At 41.9% G+C, this 16,417-nt stretch overlaps 2 protein-coding genes across 3 annotated transcripts in view; one reads left to right on the forward strand and one right to left on the reverse strand.

The window, feature by feature from the left end:
* The window catches only part of NDUFAF3 (NADH:ubiquinone oxidoreductase complex assembly factor 3), a 147,336-nt gene that overhangs the window by 4,310 nt on the left and 126,609 nt on the right, over window positions 1-16,417 (forward strand). The window lies entirely within an intron of this gene.
* IMPDH2 (inosine monophosphate dehydrogenase 2) lies at window positions 193-16,254 on the reverse strand. 2 transcript variants are annotated; one of them, XM_072420616.1, is made up of 13 exons: window positions 16,068-16,254; window positions 11,665-11,713; window positions 11,071-11,172; window positions 10,906-10,980; window positions 9,871-10,077; window positions 9,668-9,755; window positions 8,620-8,819; window positions 7,887-7,977; window positions 6,230-6,325; window positions 4,624-4,695; window positions 1,612-1,755; window positions 621-765; window positions 193-376 (listed from the first exon to the last, which is right to left on the reverse strand). In XM_072420616.1, the coding sequence occupies exons 1-13, from the start codon at window positions 16,163-16,165 to the stop codon at window positions 229-231; spliced, it is 1,515 nt and encodes a 504-aa protein (XP_072276717.1). In that variant the 5' UTR covers window positions 16,166-16,254; the 3' UTR covers window positions 193-228. The 2 variants fall into 2 exon arrangements, with proteins under 2 accessions (XP_072276717.1, XP_072276718.1); XM_072420617.1 differs by lacking the exon at window positions 4,624-4,695 and having other exon boundaries at window positions 16,068-16,253.

Consider the following 16,417-nt stretch of genomic DNA (forward strand, 5'->3'; position numbering starts at 1 on the left):
ACCTCACTGACTGCAGTTCAAAGATGACTTTTTAATGATAAAAGATGGAGCTGTTTGTTGGAAAATACTGTTGCTTCATTGTGTGATGGCAGGTCCTCCTTCTGCATCAGCCATATTTATAACCTGCACAGATATTAAGCACCTATCTATACAAGCCATTGCATATTTACAGCACAGTAAGTACACAGGTATGTACATTCTTTTGTCACTACACCACGAATCATTCACTTACCTGAGTTGTGTTAAACTCTTGGCACCTATATCCTGGCAGGAGTGCTGGATTCCAGCAATCAGATATGGAATAAACTTGTGAATGGATCCTTTGTCTTGTACAGCACCAGACACTCCCTGGGCAACTTTAATCTTGTCAGACTCACTGCAAGAGAAAATTAAAAATGCTGAAGTAGGGGGTACAAGAATCCTGATGTTCTGCACCAATCAATATACAAACTACTACCACTTTACTGGCTGTGCCCATATTAAAACAAAATGGCAGAGTATAGAAAACATAGGCACAGCTGGAGACCCCAGGCCTAACGTTGATTGCATTGTTGGTCATTTAGAGTTGCAACTTCTAGAGTCGCAGGTAATCTGCTGTAGAGCTAAACTGAACCACTCACCTGAAATATCTCTTTTGGCTGCTCACGTTCTTGTCCATGGCATCCAGAGACCCCATTCCTCTGTATTTCTTTAACCGAATACCATCCGAGAAAAAATATTCACCTGGTGCTTCTGTGGTTGCTGCCAGCAACGAACCCATCATGACTGCAACCAAAAATGGTCAATAAGAGGACCAGTCATAAATTCACACATCAACAGGACAACAATATCATTTCTAGTAAAAATGGTAAGGTGTACACACTATTTCTGCACTCATGTGACAGAATAAACAAAGATAACATGTGGGCTGATTTACTAATGCGGTTAAGAATATTCAATTACACAATCATGTGAAAGGCATCTGCAGCATTGGGTATGCAAAGGAAATAGAAATTCACTTTTCACAGGACTGAGTGTATATTCATTTCTATTATCCAATTATTTCCAATTATACAAATGATCTCACAATGCATTTTTTATAAGCCTCATTGTCAGTCTGCCAGGAGAACTATGGATATTTTACATCATTAGTGACTTGATATCATCGGATTTTATTCAGAGATCCGGTTAGGTGGATTTTCCACACAAAAAGTGGATCAACAAGAGAACCAGATGTGCAGCATTGGCAACGAAGGAAGCACAGCTTATATATGTAATGACAAAAAGGACTGCTACCTATACATATAAAAATTAAAGAAAAGCCACAATAATGGTGGGATCAACTTCCAACATCTTATCCTAACATTTTAATTTGTATTTTTTAAATTGGGCAAAGCGAATCATTATTGGGACTTTTCTGGCATAAACAGGTCAACCTTTTGGAAGACCAGGTCCTTTGAGACCTCCTTTAGAAAAGTTACCTGGCTGCCATGTTCAACCCTGACTACCCAAAGGCCAGAACCTTTGATTTGAATATTTATTAAAGGTAACAATAGAACACTTTACAGAAAGGTTAAATGGTCAGTTATTCTATACCACCCCAACACACAACCCCTTCTTCATACTGCTCACCTGTAGAGGCGCCAAGGGCCAGAGCCTTTGCTATGTGTCCAACATTCTGGATTCCACCATCTGCAATGACTGGGACACCAAATCTTCTGGCATATTCCGAAACCTTGTACACCGCTGTGGCCTGAGGCCTGCCACACGCCAACACTGCAACATAGACACAGACAGAACAATGTCCCCGCGCTTCAAGAATGCAATATTACAAGTTGCCATCTGCAACCCCTATTTTTTGCACCATGATGTGTAATATGCTGGAACTTTATAGGTGATAAATACCACTTATTAAAAAATACGACAACAACTTGTGTACATGGACTCCTTTCTATATTGGCAGTGGCTTTGCTCAGTACAGGCTGAATGCACTTGATGCAGTGTAGGCCGATAGGTCACAATCTTATTTAGCACACAGCAAATACACATTCTAAAGACTAGATTATTAAAGAAACCTTCAAGAACAGATTTTATTAGACTGCCATAGTCATCCTCGATTAATGGTACAGTGTCAATGGCTGCCATGCCCTTTCTGGCTACATTAACCATTGATAAAATGATCCATAAAGCATGAAGCCAGAACCATCAAAAGACTCAACTCAACTTTTGTTCTGCATACTTGTTCCAAGTCAGTGACTCCATGTTGAAAAGAACTCGGTAGTGTCAATTCCAACCCACAGTAATTATGTTATACTTATGGCTCTTGTACTCAAAGCTTTGACAGCCATCTGCATCATAATTTACAGCCTATATAGGGATAATGACCTACAATATACAATTAGGTAGCAGATGTTTTCCAATGTACTGATGTTCTTCCTTTATGCACTCATCAGGCCAAACCCCATACTGTGTTAATCAAGGAACACCTACACCTTGGGGGGATTGTTCAGAGCCCTGAATTATGTTGTATTGAATCTCATGAGCAATTAAAGTGTTCTCGGACTCAAATTATTTTGATTCAGTTTCTTTCTGCTATGCATTTCCCATGGGCCCAAATTCTTTCTTCGTTATTGACTTGAGATACACAGATCTGGATCAATGTCCGGTCTACATGCTTTTTCAGCACATGGTAGCCTATGCAGTGGTTTCACTACAAATTTTCTTTAATGCAAAATTTCAGGCAAACAGCTAACTATACAAATGTGGAACTTTTTACCTACCGCAGATTCATTCAGCTTTCCATCCAGACCCAAGACAGGTACACTTTACCCATTTAAAGTTAGCACTATTAACGAACACATGCAGGGTTAGTATTTCAAGTGCAACATGATTCGCAAACGGGCAAGATGGAAAATGTTGATAGCACATCATTTCAGGGGTTCCATGCTCTTTAGGCTAGTTAAAGGAAACCTGTACCGAGAGATACAGAGCTGTCATTGTTGACCTGCTGTTAAAAAAACACGTTAACTGGTTTTAGTATATTCCTGACCTGTAATAGGCATATGATCAGAGATGTTTGAACTCCTGATGAGCCTACTTATTCCAGGTCAGACAAGGTACTAAAGCCAATGAAATCAGCAGGGCAACTGGGCACTCACAATTGTTAAGAGATCAGCAATGGCGGTTTCCATTTCTATCCTCACAGGTAAACTAGGAATGATGAGGTGGTGCCAATGAAGGGAGGTGGTAAAGAGCTGGTCTCACTGGACTGTAAATGGTGGAACACTCAGAATTTAGTGACTTAAGTATGATGCAGGTGACCCTTTGTTACCATAAGGACCAGCTTCCTCAGTCCCACTTGCAGAAGTCTCGAGTTTGAGGTCTAGGGGTGCAAACCATGCCAAAAAAGCAGGGTTCACAGGCACAACAACTCCAGCAGAGAGAATTAAGAGCTTAAGATTCTGTAAATAAAAAGCCGGCAGTGCACGTTGCTATGAGCCATGTGCACAACCTGTGACTAATGATCAGTTACCATCAAAATAAATCAAATTCTGGTACCATAGGATACTGAATTTTGCACAGTCTCCCCAATCTAAACCCATGTAAGAATAAAGCTGCTCCCAGGCACAATGAGACATGACCATAAAAATAGGATAAGCCCTTTATACACATGAAAAGAGGCAACATTACATAGCTACAGACACTGGCCTATTAGATAAGGCAGATTATTATGGAGAGCATGCAAACAACGCCATGATGGGTTACTGCACTTCTTACCCCACTGGCTTACCAAATATACCAGAGGCCTTCCTGGGGCTTTAATGGACTTTAGCCAAAGTGGTTTGTTTTAATGTTGGTTTGGAGAGAGATGGTACCTCCTGTTGAATTTAGGGTTTTCAGCTCCAAAGATCAGCTTATAATTAGGGTTGGAAGGCATACTTGGTGCTTTTTATTATATGATGGGGTTCCCATTCTTGATTCCCTCCAGCCAATATAAAATAGGAGATTAAATAGAGACAAGGAAGCCACCTCAGAAATGCTGCAGCAGGTGATTGAAAACTCAGATGCACCTCTAAAGAAGGGAGAACAGCTGCTTCAAGTAGGCGAGGCTGGAGTCCTAGGTGCAGACAATTGAGGCCCCAAGAACAGGAGGAAGACCCCTTGAATGTTGGGAGTGACTCCAACACGTGGGTGAGGTTGGAGGTCTGGGTGGAGAGATCTCCTTGGCAGCAGCATTGTGCGTGTAGAGTTAGGCACTTATATGATGTTCTGTTGTTGTAAAAATAAGATATTTATTCTTTGGAGTGACACTTTAATATGCCCCTATTTAGAGGATAAAAAGATCCTATGACTGCGTGGGAATCCAAAATAAATGCCAAGTTCAGTCCCATAAAAGCAACAAGGGTTTGTCCCATGGAAAGTGAAACTACTGTGCAACATGCAGTTTCGTCCCTTCCTAGCATAAGTTCTGCAATAAATCAGGTAGGAATAAAGAACTGGGGAACCCTGCTTTTCAACTCGCCTCCCCCATCAAAGTGATCAACCAGTTTCCCAAAGCCACAAAACCCCAAGTGCGTCTAACAGCTACCAGTCAGTCAAGCAGGGCGCCACTAGGGGCTCAGGCCAGACAAACCACAGACTTACTATAAGTGCCTGTCACACTAGAGGGGCATTTGGGGCTGAGAGACTTTAGGTCTGGCGGGATCTTTGGCGCAGCTAAATAGAAAACAAAACAAGAGATAGATCTTTTCAGTAGCAGTGTCTAAAATAAGAAGTCCAGGGCTGGACACAGCTAATATCACAACATATTTCAGCTATGCACAACACAAGGATAGAAGGGAGTCATTCAAGAAGTAGAAAGCATCAATGGTAAACAAGTCAGATGTAACAGTCAAACAATGGTGGCCTTAAAGGTTAATAATCAAGGAAAGATAATTGTCTCTAGGTAGAGGAACAAAATCTTTTAAGCACAACAATCAGACCGTGCGTTACAGAGGAACCAATTTGTAATTTTGGAAAATGCAGAGGCCAACACATTTTGGGGTACTACTACTAGTTCTGCTAGAGTTCTTTTTTGGGAAGCAAAACAATATTCAAAAAACTCCAGCAGAACATATGGTATTTTTACAATTGCAGCCCTGAGGAAGTAGGCTTGTCCACCTACAAATGTGTTGCTTTTGCGTTTTACAACTTGCTACTTCTACTTGTAGCACAATATAAAGTATTTTAAGCTAAAAACTTTATGGTAACTACAGGTTTTAGATTGAATGGGGAAGGATTAGAAGTCCCTACAAGTTTTTATTTCTATATGGGGCTCCATCAGGGAGGTTTTAAATTACTTTCTGTTGTGGTGACAATGGTTGCACCAGAAAGGAACCAAGGGAAAATATGTAACATAGAAGGAAAAAGAACCTTACACTTGTTCCAATCTTCCCTACTAAACAAAAAAAAGAGTTCTCAATGCGTTACTGGTTACTTGGAAAATCTTATCTGCAGCAGGAGAAAGTGAGGGCTAAACTCCCCAATGAAGACCCAGATAGCAACAAAAACCTAACTGTGGTCCACCCCCTCCTAACTTGATCTAAACCTAACTGTAGGACTGGTTCTGCCCAAGGCAAATACGGTCCCTCTTGCCTAATTTCTAATAAGGACCTCTCAACAGTCTGGGATTCCAGGGTTTCACTCCACTATGAAGGTGGGACTTGACATAAAAAGTCTGCTATGCCAAATACACCAACAAAGAACTAGAAATACATTGCAGGGTATGCCCTCACTATACAGGACTGTTGTGGTCCTGGGCAACTGCTCCTAATTTGGTACAATTAAAGAAGCCCTAACAACAAGGTATCATTTCCAGGGAGGATGCATATGAACTTTAAGCCAATATACCATACACCATTTAAAAAGGGTTGACATCTCTACTTTCTGATCTGCATTGGGCAACTTCCTTTTTTTACTCAATAGATAATCAATCAGATCCAGCCTACTATGGCAGAGTTTTTATCTGGTTAGTGGCATTACAAATGGATAGGATATCTTTCCTTTACCAAGACAATGAATGGATTAAAGCACAAGAGCAAAGACTGGGTTAAAAACTGAAGCCCTGAAAGTGTTGGCTATGCTCCCTGTGCATATTTCCCTGAATATTTCTACCTTTTTTTAAATCTAAGAACAGTTTTATGACGCCATATAATATGATAGAATTCCCTGAAGACTGCACAGTAATTTCACGGTTTGGTGGCTAAATTACCTTCTTGCGTTATACAGATTGATCCACTTCCCATCCCAACTCTCAGAGCATCGGCTCCGGCATCAATCAGGTTTTTCGCCTGTGCGGCTGTCACAACTGCAAAGAGGAAACAGCTGGTTTATAACATTTGTATATTCTACAGTGCATTACGAAGAGCAAATCAAAATGCATAATCTTTGCCTAAGGGAAGCTCACCATGTAATATGCTTTTCACAACGAGTGAAACATTTAAGTAGAACTCCAGCCTTCCCTTCAATCCTACAGTTATACTGGCTCCTCTGCTGGACTGAATTTCTTTACTCTGATTTCACTACACAATGTGAGGGTCTCATGATGTGCATTAGAAGCTGCATGCACAAATAAAACCCCCTTTTTCTCACTGCCTTAATTTCATTTATTGAATTGCGGCTAATTTATTCCAGGTTTCAGCATTAAATATTGGCTTTTCTTCAGCTTACGGACTGCTAACTTGTTGGATATGGTTTATTCTAGATACACTTACAATATTATATCCAACAATCATTTTAGCTCATCAAATTGTTTTCTAAAAATGAATATTTGTGGCAGCTTGCACCTTCCTTTATTAATTTCAGCACCAGCAGCAAATCATTGCTCTGGCAATTAAAGACATCAGTGGACTGATAGCTCATAGACTTCTAGCTGAGCAATGTATTTGTAGTTACTACCAGGGGTACCCCATAATAAAAAGTGCCTGAGCAGGGAGCTTCCATGATCACCAGGTACTTTTGGAATGTAATCTCAGATTTAAAAAGATTGACATGCTTTGTAATTACATTCATAATGTTTGGCCATCAGCTTCATTTCTCCTATTGTAATATACAATTTCACTGGCATAAGGACGCATGTCTGTAAAGAGGTGACCAATGGGGATGAAGATACAATTAGAAATGATATTGGTATATTTTTAAACAGATACTCTTCCCAACATCAGGTCAATAAAAAGAACTGCAGAAAACTTCTGGGAAAACCACACGGTCCCTGGCCATAGCTGTAAAAGCTGTGATACATCCGATTGGTCACTATATGCAGAAGTCCCCTTTGCTCTGCTTCTTGCAGTTCTGTGTTTACTTTCCTACCATGTGTGACTTAGAATGGAAAGCACTATAGTGGCAGACGATAAAAATAGTTCTTTCTCATCCCCCCACCTTCTTAGGCTGCCAGGTCGTACACTTGTCACTGACCATCAGAGCTGCTCGGTGGCACATTTTTAAGATCACATTGCTGGATGTGTCAGCTTCTTATTTATAGGCTGTGTGACACTTCCTCAGTGCCTCAGAAAGGACTGAGCAGAATCCTGCCTTCGTGTACATTACACTGGACAAGAATGCCATGCCGTCTAAAATTACACCCATGTACATGCCTGCCAGTACATCGCCAACCTGACTCCCATGCTAAGCTATAGCAGCTTAAAAGGAACAGAATGGGTTGTTTGAGCTCTAATTTCAAGAGTGAAAGCTTCTATCTAAAATGTTGATTTGGATAATCTGCCCAATAGGTCCCTTTTCTTTAGGCATATGCCTATAGAATAGGAGGAACTAGGATGTTTAACCATCATTTTAAAAGTTTTCAGCAATGGCATTAGCACAGAGGATCTAATCATTTGCAGAACAGAAGCAGGGAAGAAAAATGTATTTACCATTCCCGGCAATGACCTGGAGATCAGAGTATTTCTCCTTAATATATTTGATCATATTTATTTGGAAGATGGAATTCCCTTGAGATGAATCCTATAATTAGAAGAGAAGAGAAATGATTACAGGGGAAGCACACCTAAGTAATGCAACAACAACAAGGGCCCAACCACACACGAGTTCTGGAAAAATATGCATTCCTGCAAACGTATAGGGGCAGCACGGTGGCTCAGAGGTTAGCACTCTGGCCTTTGCAGTGCTGGGTCCCAGCTTCAAATCTAGGACACTATCTGCATGGAGTTTGCAGGTTCTACTGGTGTTTGGTAGGTTTCCACCAACATTACAAAAACATGCAGTTAGGTTAATCTGGCTTCCTCCCAAACTGACCTTAGACTTTATGAAAGACATATGACCATGGTAGAAACATTAGATTGTGAGCTCCTTAGAGAGACAGCTAATGACATGACTATGGACTTTGTACAGCGCTGTGTAATATGTTGGCACTATATAAATAATAATAATGTATCATGTGCAATGCATACTAGAGTTGCAGCTTGGTGCACAATGCTAAAGTGCACTACGTTGCCAGAAATGGTGCATGCACATTTGTTTGAATAGTCTGCTTAAATGCAGGGTACAGTACACATTCATATCACTGTACCAACACCGAAATTAACTTTTCCCAAACACACACTCATCTGTATTGTACACTCTGTTAATAAGGCAGTAGTCACTGACCAGCACCACCGCATCCACTCCAGCCTGCACCAGCAGATCCAGACGGTATTTGTCATCCTCATGTGTACCAATGGCGGCAGCACACAGAAGCTGTTTCTTAGAATCCTTTGATGCCAGTGGATAATCACGATTTTTCTTTAAGTCTGTGCGTGCGATAATTGCCACCACCTCATCATCCTGATTGACAATTGGTAGTTTGCCTGGAGCGAAAATATCAAGCTTGTAAAAAAACATGGCAGAGGCTAGATGGGCTCACATTAACAACAGTCCCCAATATTACCAAACTAAACACAAACAAAAACAAATCTATTTAAAATGGACCTGAACTAAAAAGTGAAGAATTGCTTCATTACAAGTTGAATTTGCCAGTGAGCCATTATGTAATTGCAACAATACTTTCTGAAGAGAAATTGAATAGAAGTGCGGTTAGCCTGGAGAGAGGGTAGTCTTAGACTCTAGGATGAGCTTTGGCTCCAGTGCCTGGAAAATGTAGTTTTTGAACTCCTCCTGAAAAATAAGTGCACTTCGTGTGTCTGTTCTGTAGCATATTAGCTGTATATGTGCATATGTCTGCAGATACCTAAGGCCCTACTGCCTCCAACTACTGGTCTCACTAAATTCTAAATATAACTTAGTGATGTCATTACTGCGCTCCATACTATTCTCTTTGCTGGAGTGAAAGCTGTACCTGAGAACCTGCAGTGCAAGAGAGTCCCCGCCTGAGCCCCGCTACAGACAGCGGTTTTATAATCTTTTCACCACCAGGCATCAGATCATCTGAGTAGCTCTGACATGAGAGAAAAAAAAAAAAAGCCTTGCCTCTACTAAGATGACATCTTGTACAGAACAAGACATGGAAAGTCAGTGATCAGGAACAGGGAGTCCAAAAGCAAAACTGGTGACTAGTACGTTTGCACTGCACAGCACAGGTCCTCTTTAAGCTACCCTTCCCTGAACTCTAGTATACTTAAAACTGCCCATAGTCTTGGGAACATTATTGAAAGCATATCCAAAGATCCACTGTTTTATCTCAGAGTACACATCATACCTTTTTTACTTCTCTGCAGAATCTCATTGGCTTCTTTTAACGTAATACCAGCTGGGGCAACAACAAGATCTTCCCGTCTGGTCATGACCTTTTTGAGAATGAAAAGAAGTCATTACAGTTTGTGTATTTTTTTACAGACAGACAAAACTAGCCCAAAGCGAATAAAGCCATTTTTGGCCCACAATCCTCCAGGGAATACTCACCTCACTGAGGAGCAGGTCATGCTCTGCAGATTTAAGAAAATCTATATCTCTGGATGAAATAATCCCCACCAGCTTTCCCCCCATTTTTCCACTCTCTGTGATGGGGATGCCGCAGAATCCATGCCGAGCCTTGGCTTCAAAAACATCTCGTACCTTGTGTGTGGGACTCAGGACGACTGGATCTGTGATGAATCCTTGTTCGTATTTCTGTTGAGGGATAAGAGTTATTGCAACTACACCATAAAGTTTATTCAAGTTACAATTTTAAAGATATCCTCTAGCCTTCCTTTCAGTGTTGCACAATTGTAGGCTTCTCACCTGGACTGAAATTTCTTACTCTGACTCGTCCCTGGCCTTTCACTTTTATTCATTGGATTTTAGTTCCTTCAAAAGTGGAGATTTGTATATCACATGTGGGCATTCAGTGAGTAAAAACATCCTGCCTAGAACACTCAACTCTAGGCGGATACCTATTTATCAAGCAATTCTACATTGTAGAAGCCACATGTCAGGATTTGTCTCCTGTAAAGTTTTTATTGCCATCTGTGCATTCATTAGGGAGATTTACCATTTGTCCTGGTGACAGTCCTTGGTAGGATTAGAAGTAAGGGAAAATTCAAAATTCTGGTTCCTAATAAGGGGTGAAAACAGCAGTTTTGCTCAGATTTTTGCAGATCTAAGGATAAGTATTTGGTCTGGACATAAGCAAAAATCATCAATAATGTTGTAGCAACGTACTTATAACAAAGGGCTAGTTTCATTCCTCCTAGGTGCTTAATAGAGAGTGGGACCCATTTGTCAAAATGACAGCCTGATTACAAAGGTACACCATAGGATTGGGTGCAGTGGAGGGGGAAGGTCTGGATTGCTATGCCGCATGTCTAAAATGAAGGTAACACAATAGTTAGAAAACCAAACTATCCAGTTCAGAACCAGACAGGTGACCAGCCTAGGCAATGTAGACTCTGAAAGATATATTTTGTTCCATATATTGGAAGGGTGGCCACAGGCTGTGTTTAGGTAGATATTGCTCACCTTTACTTTGCGGACTTCATTAGCCTGGAATTCCGGTGTACAGTTGTGATGTACAATACCAATACCACCAGTGAGCTAAAATACGAAGAAAAACAACTTAATTCATCCAAACCCGACAGAGTGGTAAAACCATATCTAGAAATGGAGGAGCTTCAGTCTCCTTACCGCCATTGCAATGGCCATGTTGGCTTCTGTTACGGTGTCCATGGGGGAGGAAACGAGAGGCGTCTTCAATGTGATTTTCTTGGTAAGAGCGGAGGTGAGGTCCTACAGAAACATGGAATACATATACATAAGTCTTACAATACTGATTAAAGGACAACTAAAGCCATTTCCCTATTCAGCAAAAAATTACTGATATGGAATGAACCTTTACCAACTGCAAACCCTACCAAATGCTGTTACACCGTGCAATGGGAGGGTATGTACTGGCGCCTGAAGCATTCTTATTGTATAAGATTTGTCTGTAAGATCAGAGCAAATATGGGGTTACTTAGACACTTCAAAGCAAATGGGGGCCCAAAATTCACATTCTACACCATACTTATAATTTGGGTATTTATGAGGATTGCAAGGTGTGTTGGGGTGGAGGGTCATTTCAAAAGAACCTGCCACTTAACCCTGAGTAGGCAAAGTGATAAGATCCCCATGAGCAACATTTTAGGTTCAAATTTTCAACACCCCACAAGCAGCCTCTTCCCAGCCTCATATGGCCAATAACAAACGGATCGATATTTATAGAAAATGATAGATACTTACCACTTGACCAGCTGTGAAGTCAATGTACCCGGGAAGAATGAGGAAGTCACTAAAATTGGAAAGAAAAATACAATGATTATCCAAATATCAAATAATGCAGCCTTGTAATTATTAATAAATCTGTATTTTTTATCCAAGCAGAATTTGATCTGGTATTGGACTTTTTGCAATCATTTTAGAGTAGCGCTCAGATTGGGGGAGGGAAAAGCAGGACTAGGAACCAATCATTTGTTTTGCAGTGCTCACGTTCCAAAAAGGAACACGCAGAGAGTGACAGAGAGGCTCATAAGTCTGCTGCCTGTCCTTTTACTGACCAATCACAGGAGGGGGGAGGGACAAGACTGTTACTTAACTGCAGCAAAAAAAGTTAGGTATATTGGATATATTGAACATCTTCCTTGCATTTCACTAGCAACACAGACATTTTTTTTTTATTGCCACTGGCACCTTATTAACTTCCTGTCTGCACAAAATATGATCAATGTCACAGGAAGTGAGGCACTAAGTGAGATGGAGCCAAAACCCAACAACTACAGAGAGTGCATTCCTTAATCACTTTATATAAAACTTATAAAAATAACTATTTTAGCTAGAATTACACTATAATTCTCAATTCGGAAACATACTATGGTAATAAATACAGACTGATCGTTACATTATGTAGCAGTGCAGCTGTAATGTTCTGAGCATCACAAAAGTTTAAAAGCTGCCGAAAGATAACACAATGTACTTGTATTGCACAATCCAGATTATAAAACTTTAGTTGATCTATAACCAGAAGATAAGAGTCAAAACAAGATTTCAAAGTCTAAGAACAAAAGAAAATGACATGGCTTGACAGCTCTTTTTACCATATTCAATCAAGTTGGCACAGATCTAAACTTTCACCTTTAGCTAGCAGTCTCTGAAAGCTGTAATAAAAAGGGCCCCATGGGACGCCAGACCCCCCCCCAACATCCTAAGATTTGAAATGATTTCATACTAGAAAAAGCACGCTTGTTTCAGAACAAGGTGGGGGGTATTGTAAAAGAGGGGAATAAATGTTTGAGTAGGTGAATTATAGAAGGCAAGAAACAAGAGGTAAGTGGTTGTTTTATTGGCATGGAATAATGCTGGTGAATACGTGAACCGGGGATTGAGGTGTGCAGGGAAAAGGAAGACATGTTGGAGAGTAGCCAGGGGGTCAAGTTGTACAAAAATGGGGGAAATAGGGTTATTGGAGGGGTGGCCAAGCCACCACAGATGCCGCAAGGGACGTGGTCAACAGACCCTCCAACAAATCATTGCTCTATGAGGAAAGATCAGTGGAACAGGCAGAGGCAAGTGTTGCAGATCCTTTAAAATATGTATTGAAATCTGGCTGTGATATGCGTTACCCCCAGCTCCTCGCTTAGCACCCTGAGCAACAGAGCTGATGAATGAAACAGCCGCTAATCATATCCCTGAGAAATATATTGCGTTTCCGAACAGTTACTGTTTTGGTTACCTAATAAGTTTTGTTGTATTAAACCTCAACAGGCTGTGACTATTAAAAGGCAACTCAAGTGCTTGGTGTGGGTTTTACTATCTTTTCTTTTTATATTTGGTGTAATGGGAGTGATGGGCTAGCAAGTTTCATGGAATCTTTACAGTGAAATATAATGCAGCTTACAAAGTTAGAACTTGGGCAGGGGAATACCGGTATGAATGGCACTCGAGTGATCAGAAGGGGAATAATCTTTCAGAATCTTTTTTTCTAGATTTTCTTCCTTTAAAATTGGGTGCGTCTTATATTCCGGAGCGTCTTATACGGCGAAAAATACGGTACTTTGTTTTATTATTAAACAGTGTTCATATAGTTCCAACATATTGCGTTGCGCTGTACAATAGTTATTGCCAGTAACACTTCCTATCTCGTGGTGTCACTCCGCTGTATCTGTTGACAGAGTTGTCACCCAGGGCAGCTCTCCAAATCCAGAATACAAACATCACCTTCTGGCATGATCATATTTTATGTACTTGCCACTTCTAAGGACTGGTAAGCAGGAATATACGGTATTATATTTTATTTCTTGGTTTTTGGAATAATTTAATATAAGGTGCACAGATCTTGGTTATAAAATGGATCCGATTGGTTTCCATCTTCTTATGTAGCGGTTGTTTTATTCACGTCTCCGGTTACAGTAATGGATCCTCCGACAGCTGACATGCCTCTCAATGACAGCAAACAGACATCCAATGCAGCTATGTACAGATATCGGCTGTGAGATGGGGATTTTATTTTAAAAACAAAGGCGGGAAATAAGCGGCATGACTGCATCTGACATGAAGGGGATACGTATGGATAAATAATATAGCATAGATCAGATATTCTCATACACTGACAGCGAGAAAACAAAAACAAAGTCCCCAAATAGCAACATGCAGGGAGGGGTGTTGAGTTTCTATTAGGTCAAAGAAAGATAAGGAACACAAAAAACCACAAACTGGAGAATAGCGCAATACGTCACTGCTTAACTGCGAGAACAAAATGCATGTTGCCAGAGATATGACAAACTATTTTAAAGCTGGTCTCCAGTGTTTCCTCCTATCTTGCACAGCTGTACCGGCTCCTCTCCTAGACTGAAATGGTTAATCTGCTTGATTGCACAATGTCAGCATTTCACAGTGTGCACTAGAAGCTGCAGCAAGTCCGTCTTGTTTCCTGGCTAGAGGACATCCAGCATCCTGTAGCTTGTTCCTTCCCATCCTAGCAGTGTCTAGCACACTTCTTTAAATAATAAGTTTCTGGTTCTTTCATTCACAGTGGTCCGAGTCATATGCAAGTGTTACCCAGGGTGGTCTGCAGGAAGTTGTTTTTGGGAAAGTATATACAGCACCCTGTTGACCCCTCCCCATCACCCATTATATGCACCTTCTGAAGAGGATATCCGGCTGTCAGTGACACTTGTCAATACTTCACTGGCCTGGAGTAATAATTAAAGGGCTTTAAAGAGGACCTGTACTGTACACAGATTATCAGCAAAATCAAGCAGCTTATTGACTGCTGAAAAAAAAAAATCACCCGGGAATATGGGGTCACCTAAACCTTTGGTCTCATGGAAGTCTTGGGCCACAAAGAACTGTGGGATCAACTAGTACTTTGATATCATTTAGAACTGCAGAATCAATGGGATCATATAGGACCATGGGACCTCCTAGTACTGTGGGATCATTTCAGATTGAGTGTGGGGATGATGGGTCATCTGAAACAGAGATCTCTGGACTATGAGGTCATCTCATATTGTGAAATAACCTGGGGCTACAAGACTGCAAGAAATTGTAGGATGATCTGAACTATAGTGGGATCTCCGGGGAATATAAAGTCACCTAAAACCTTGGGATCACCTGGGTCATCAGAAACTTTAGGATCACCTGATAAGAGGATCTCACTGGACTATAGGATTCTCCGGAACGGTGCGATAACCTGGATCTGGAAGGGCCATCTAAAACCTTGAGATCACCTAAGGTGGGGTCACCTAAGCTCTATCCTTGATATATAGCACCACGTAAAACTTTAGATCTAAGTGATGCTATAGTACCAGGTAAGCACATAGAGGCTACCTGGAACTAAACTACCTATAAGGATCATCTGTAACTTGGCATCACCTGGAGCATGGGGCCACCTGGAGCTTAGGACTGTCCTAGATCATCTAGGACTATGAGGGCTAACTGGAAATGAGGGGTCTCCTGGGACTCAAAGTCCCCCTGAGTCTACAGGGTCACCTGGGTCTATAAGGTCACCTAAATCCTTCAGATCACCTGGGACCATGGGGTCTCTTGAATCGGGATCACCTGGGAGTATGGGGCCAGCTAGACCTGTGGGCTGTCCAGGGGCCACCTGGGACTGTGCCATCACCTGACAATTTGGAAACACCTGGATCTATGGGACTACCTGGAAATGTGGAGTCACCTGGATCTATGGGACTACCTGGGAATGTGGGGTCACCTGGATCTATGGGACTACCTGGGAATGTGGAGTCACCTGGATCTATGGGACTACCTGGAAATGTGGAGTCACCTGGATCTATGGGACTACCTGGGAATGTGGGGTCACCTGGATGTATGGGGCTACCTGGAAATGTGGGGTCACCTGGGTCTATGGGACTACCTGGAAATGTGGGGTCACCTGCTACCTGGGAATGTGGGGTCACCTGAGTTTATGGGACTACCTGGAAATGTGGGGTCACCTGGGTCCATGAAGCCTGGGGTCTATAGGGCCAGGAAAACTTGGGGTGACTGGGTCTATGGAGGGATTAGTGTTACCCCCTGTATGTGTGGGGCTTTCTAGAATTGTGGTGTGACCTGACACTGATCTTGAATCATTCCAGCCATAGCCAGGTGAAGAAGAGAAGGAAGTGTCGCAGGGTCACCCCCAGACTCACTTGTAGGTCAGCCCGTCCCCGGCTCCGAACAGCTGCTGGGCGCTGAGGCCGTCATCCGGGATGTAGCTGGTCCCCCCGCTGATCAGGTAGTCCGCCATGCCGCAGATAATATAGTGAATGCGGCCACACCGAGCACGAGGATCTGCTCCCCTCCCCCAAACCTTCCTCACAAGAGGCAGCGTCCCCGGCGCTGCTCTGATTTAAAGAACGGACCAGCGCCACCCACCGGTGACTTCATCTCCCTGCGTCTTGTTGCTGCACGTGGGTGAACTCTCTGTGCGGGCGGCTGGTGGTGTTGTTGCTGCTGCTCTCAGAACCCATTGCTCTATTTACAGGCAGCATGGATTGTA

This window comes from Pyxicephalus adspersus, chromosome 8, assembly GCF_032062135.1.
Source record: "Pyxicephalus adspersus chromosome 8, UCB_Pads_2.0, whole genome shotgun sequence".
NCBI classification, from domain to species: Eukaryota; Metazoa; Chordata; class Amphibia; order Anura; family Pyxicephalidae; genus Pyxicephalus; species Pyxicephalus adspersus.

Excerpts from the sequence above, each read along its gene's own strand:
- IMPDH2 (XM_072420616.1), bottom strand. The coding sequence starts at position 16,165 with ATGGCGGACTACCTGATCAGCGGGGGGACCAGCTACATCCCGGATGAC. Across the intron at positions 11,714-16,067 it reads GGGGACGGGCTGACCTACAA|TGACTTCCTCATTCTTCCCG; the intron begins GTGAGTCTGGGG and ends TTCCAATTTTAG. Across the intron at positions 11,173-11,664 it reads ACTTCACAGCTGGTCAAGTG|GACCTCACCTCCGCTCTTAC; the intron begins GTAAGTATCTAT and ends ATGTTTCTGTAG.